The sequence below is a fragment of the Eimeria acervulina genome, genomic scaffold (genome assembly GCF_000499425.1).
Source record: "Eimeria acervulina Houghton genomic scaffold, Eah_scaff269, whole genome shotgun sequence".
Lineage (NCBI taxonomy): Eukaryota > Apicomplexa > Conoidasida > Eucoccidiorida > Eimeriidae > Eimeria > Eimeria acervulina.
In genome coordinates this window covers 32374-37459 of record NW_013549945.1, presented here as the reverse complement: position 1 = coordinate 37459, position 5086 = coordinate 32374, and the positions used below count along the sequence as shown (strand labels likewise).

The 5086-nt window shown below is 59.9% G+C and overlaps 1 protein-coding gene across 1 annotated transcript in view; it reads left to right on the top strand.

The window, feature by feature from the left end:
• EAH_00029790 (hypothetical protein, conserved) overlaps positions 1–5086 on the top strand; it is a gene marked incomplete at both ends in the record, with an annotated part of 8131 nt that continues 3045 nt past the window's right edge. Inside the window, one exon of the mRNA XM_013396217.1 lies at positions 1–4892. Coding sequence (XP_013251671.1) covers positions 1–4892 — 4892 coding nt within the window. The remainder of the gene's footprint in view (positions 4893–5086) is intronic.

Sequence of the window (5086 nt, the reverse complement as noted above, 5' to 3'; positions counted from 1 at the left end):
CCGCAGCAGCAACAGCCGCAGCAGCAAGAGCTCCAGCAGCAACAGCCGCAGCAGCAACAGCCGCAGCAGCCAGAGTTCCAGCAGCAAGACCTGCAGCAGCAGCAGCCGCAACAGCAACAGCCGCAGCAGCAACAGTTCCAGCAGCAGCAGCCGCAGCAGCAACAGCCACAGGAGCAACAGCCGCAGCAGCAACAGCCGCAGGAGCAACAGCCGCTGCAGCAACAGTTCCAGGAGCAACAGCCGCAGCAGCAAGAGCTCCCGCAGCAACAGCCGCAGCAGCAACAGCCGCAGCAGCAAGAGCTCCAGCAGCAACAGCCGCAGCAGCAACAGCCGCTGCAGCAGCCGTTCCAGCAGCAAAACCCGCAGGAGCAACAGCTGCAGCAGCAGCCGCAGCAGCCCGAACTGCAACAGGAACAGGCAGAGCAGGGGCTGCAGCAACAGCCGCAGCAGCAGCAGGCTGAACAGCAGCAGCAGCCACAGACTGAGCAGCCGAAGCAGCCTGAGCAAGTGCAGCAGCAGCAAGAACAGCAGCAGCAGCAACAGCAGCAGCAGCAACAGCAGCAACAGCATCAGCAAGTAGCTGGCTGGGGCGAGACGTCGGTATTGGAGCAGGAGGAGCAGCAGCCCGAACTGCAGCAGCAGCAACAGCCGCAGCTGCTGCAGCAGCAACAGGAACAGCAGCAGCAGCAGCTGCTGCAGCAACCGCCCGAACTGCAGCAGCAGCAGCAGCAGCAGCAGCCCGTAGAGCAGCAGCAGCCAGAGCAAGCGGAGGAACCTCTGGCAGCAGCTGCTGCTGCAGAGCAGCAACAGCAGCAGCAGCAGCAGAATCTGGGGCAAGACCAGACTTTCCAGGCTCCGCAGCAAGAAGCGCAGCAGCTGCAGCAACAGGAGCAGCAACCGCAGCGGGAAGAGCAGCAGGTGGAGCAGCCTGATCAACAGCAGCTCCAGCGAGAAGGGCAGCAGCTGCAGCAGGAGCAGCAGCAACTGCAGCAAGAGCAGCAGCAACTGCAGCAATTGCAGCAAGAGCAGCACCAGCCGCAGCAACAAGAGCAGCAGCTGCAGCAGCAAGAGCAGCAACTGCAGCAAGAAGAGCACAAGCTGCAGCAAGAGGAGCAGCTGTACCCGGAGCAGCATCAACCGCAGCAAGATCAGCAGCAGCAGCAGCAAGATGGGAAGCAACTGCAGCAGGGGGAGCAGCAGCTGCAGCAAGATCAGCAGCAGCAAGGAAGGCCTGGGCAAGACGGGGCCCTGCAGCAGCAGCAGCAACAGCAACAGCAACAGCAACAGCAGCAGCAGATAGCAAGGAGGCGTACCGATTTCGGTGGCCCAGAACAGCAGCAGCAGCAGCAGCACCAGCAGCACCAGCAGCAGCAGCAGGCAGCGAACGTCTCTGCGCTGCAGCAGGAGCTGCTGCTGCAGCGCTTGGGAGGCTTCCTCGGCTCTTCACGCTGCAGCTTCTCCTGGAGTTGTGCAGCCTTTGCTGATCTACTGGCGATGCAGCAGCAGGGGCTGCTGCAGCTGCCAGCAGCAGCAGCAACAACACAAGCAGCAGCAGCAGCAGCAGCAGCAGGACCTGTGGCGGAGCTGGTGCGGGCCCTTGCTGCAGGGCATGAGACTTTGAGGTTGAAGCAGCAGCAGCAGAAGCAGCAGCAGGAGAAAGAGCAGCAACAGCTGCAGCAGCAGCACACGCAGCAGCGGCGTAAGGAGCAGCATCAGCAGCAGCAGGAGCAAGAGGCAGCTGCAGAGACGAGGGCCCATATGCGCACTGCGTTGCTGTCTCTGCTGCAGCTGCAGCAGCAGCTGCAGCAGCAACAGCAGAACCAGCAGCCAAGTAGCACCAGCCCCACTACGAGCAGCACTAGCGGCACGATCACTAGCAGTCCTGGCAGCAGCAGCAGCAGCAGCAGCAGCAGCAGGGTATTGCTGTGGCTGAGGATAGAGCTACCTGTTATGTTTATCAGCAGCGCAGAGAGGCATGAAAGGCGCTGCGCTTTGCGATGTCTCCGCAGACAGCAGCAAAGAGCTTACAGCAACAGAAAGCACCTCCTTGCTGTCCTCGACAAGCAGCAGCAGCCGCAGCAAGAGCAAGAGCAGCGGCAGCAGCAGCAGCAGCAGCAGCAGCAGCAAGAGCAGCAAGAGCAGCAGCAGCAGGAGCTAAACGCTGCTGCACAGGAAGAGACAAAGGAGACAGATGGCAGTGGGGTGCAGCAGCAAAGGCCTGCTTCTCCTGATGCTGGGCAGTGCAGCAACAGCAGCAGCATCAGCAACAGCAACAGCAGCAACACGAGCGGCAAGAAGAGCTTTCTTGGGAGCCTCCGCCGCAAGACTGCAACCTTAACAACCAGCAGCAGCAGCAGCAGCAGCAGCAGCAACAACAACAAGGGGAAGCTATGGGCTTCAGCAAGTGCAGCAGGTGCAGCAGGAGCAGCAGGAGCGCTGCAGGGGGCGAAGCAGCTATTAGGTAAAGCCAAGCGGGCTTTGACGTTTGCTTCTCTCAGCAGCTCTGTTAGAAAGGAAGCAAACAGCAGCACGAACAGAATAAATATAAATAAAGATAAACAGCACGATGAACAGCAAGCAGCAGCAGGGCAGCCACCTGAAGCAGACGCAGCAGCAGCAACACACACACCAGAAGACAATGAGAATACAGCAGCAGCAGCACCAGCAGCAGCAGTAGACGCAGCAGCACCAACAGCAGAGATAGCAGCAACGGAGACAGCAGCAAATGGAGGGGGGGCTGGCCTTCTACCTTTGCGTTTGCCTGTCTCTTACGACGCTGCTGCTGCTGCTGCTGCTGCTGCTGCTTGGAAGTTTTTGTCTCCAAGGGACGAAGCAGGGGCGGCGCAGCTGCAGCGCTGCTGTGCTGCTTTGCTGCTGCTGCTGCTGCAGCAGCAGCAGCAGCAGCAGGACTGCTGCCTTTGGGGTCTAGAGGTTTCAGGAGATATTGAGGATCAGCAGACATGGGTGGCATTTTGTGCTGCAGCAAACCGACGCATTGCGCAGCTGCTTGCTGCGCTGCCCCAAAGAAAGCAGCAGCAGCAGCAGCAGCAAGAAGCAGCAGCAGCAGCAGCAGCAAAAGGCGAAGCAGAACCAGCAGCAGCTGCTGTTGCAAGGCCTGCCGCAACTACAGAGGCTCTAGATGCGCATGATTTGGCTTCTGCAGACCCGCAGCAGCAACAGCAGCTGCAGCTTCAGCAGCAGCAGCAGCGAGAAGAACTGAAGCAGCTGCTGCAGGTTGAGTCGCGTCTGCTGCTGCTGCGGCAAAGCCCAGACGAAGTTGCTGCTCCGCTGCTGCCGCAGCGCGTTGATGAGGACATCAGCGAGCCCAAGTTTCTAGGGTCAGCAGCAGCAGCAGCAGCAGCAGCAGCAGCAGACGAAGAAGAAGAAGAAAGACCAGATGAAGAGCCGTTGCTGCTTGCTGCTCTATCTCTTATCGAAGCTTTAATACGCTCGCAGCCTTCGCTGCGCTTCTTGTCTTTAGGGGGCCCCGTGCTGGATCTGCTGTCACAGACACCCGATTTGCTGCTGACGAACTGGCGCTGCAGCAAACTTGCTGCAGCGCAACGCCGCATCGTGCTGCTCCTCTCCCACTCCCCCGCATTCGAGCAGCAACAGCAGCAGCTACTGCAGCAGCAGCAGCAGCAGCAGCAGCAGCAGGTGACGCAGTGGCTGCTGCTGCAGTCGCTTGAGGTGTTGGTTTTGAATCACCCGCACAGAGGCTCCGGTGTGTCTCGGCTGCTGACAGCCAGCATAGAGGATGGAGTCTGCTGCTGCAGCAGCAGCAGCAGCAGTAGCAGCAGCAGGAGCAGCAAGAGCAGCAGGAACAGCAGCTGCTGCTGTTGCAGCTGCCACAGTGGCGCGGCTTCCTTACAGGACAGCCGCATGCAGTCTTCGGAGGCTCAGTGCCCGTGTGCAGCTGGCGGAGCAGCAGCAGGTGCAGCAGCAGGTGCAGCAGCAGCAGCAGGAGGAGGTCTCACGCAGCGAGTCAGCCTCAGTCAAGTGCCTGACGAGAAAGAGCAGCACCAAACACCGCATGAAGGAGAGACACCTCAGTGGTCCTGGCACTACAGGCTAGCGCGGGGACAGCTGCGGAGCGGAGACAGCGACACCTACCAGCAGCAGCAGCAGCAGCAGCAGGAGGAGGAGCAGCAGCAGCAGCAGCAGCAGGAGGAGGAGGAGCAGCAGCAGCAACAGCAGCAGCAGCAGCAGTTGCAGCTGCAGGCGAAGTTTTCTGCGCTGTCCATGCGTTCCACTAGAAATGCAGCACCTGGAACAGCAGCAGCAGCAGCAGCAGCTGGTGCAGCAGCAGCAGAAGGTATCGAAGGAGGAGCTATTCGCTGCTTTGCTGCTGCTGCTGCAGCACGACCCGCCGTCTTAGCAGCTTTTATCTGTCACCCAGACGAAGTGCAGCAGCTGCTGAACTTCATAGGCAGCCTTGCGCCCTCCTCCCCCAACCAGCAGCAGCAGCAGCAGCAGCAGCAGCAGCAGCAGGGCTGGGGCAGAGAGCTGAAGTCTTTGTATCTATCCAACACCATGACGGGGTTGCTGCATATGCACCGCTATAGGGGGAGGCCTGCTGCTGCTGCTGCAGCTGCAGCAGCAGCAATGGCTGCGCGCGAGATCTGGAGGCAGCAACAAGGTGAAGCGAATAGAGCAGCAGCAGCTGCAGCAGCTGCAGCAGAAGGCGCAGCAGCGTCGGACGTGCCAGAGGCAGCAGAGAAGCTCGAAGCAGCAGCAGCAGCAGCAACAGCAACAGTAGCGGAGGCTACAGCTGCTGCATCTGTAGCATCAGCAGTAGCAGCTGCAGCAGCAGCAGCAGCAGCAGAAGAAGAAGAGGAGCAAGATGAAAGAGAAGAAGCTGCTACTTTGCTGCTGGCAGCAAAGAGGCATCCGTATATGTCTCTCAGCAGCAGCAAGTGCAGAGGCGTTCAGGAGCAGCTGCTGCAGCAACAGCTGCTGGTGCTGCCGCAGCTGCTGCGTTTGCATTTAAAACGATGCAGTTTGCTGCTGCCGCTCTTCAGCTGCTCCTCGCTGCAGCAGCTGCTGCTGCAGCGCACCACCATACATATCTCCAGCTTATTAGAGG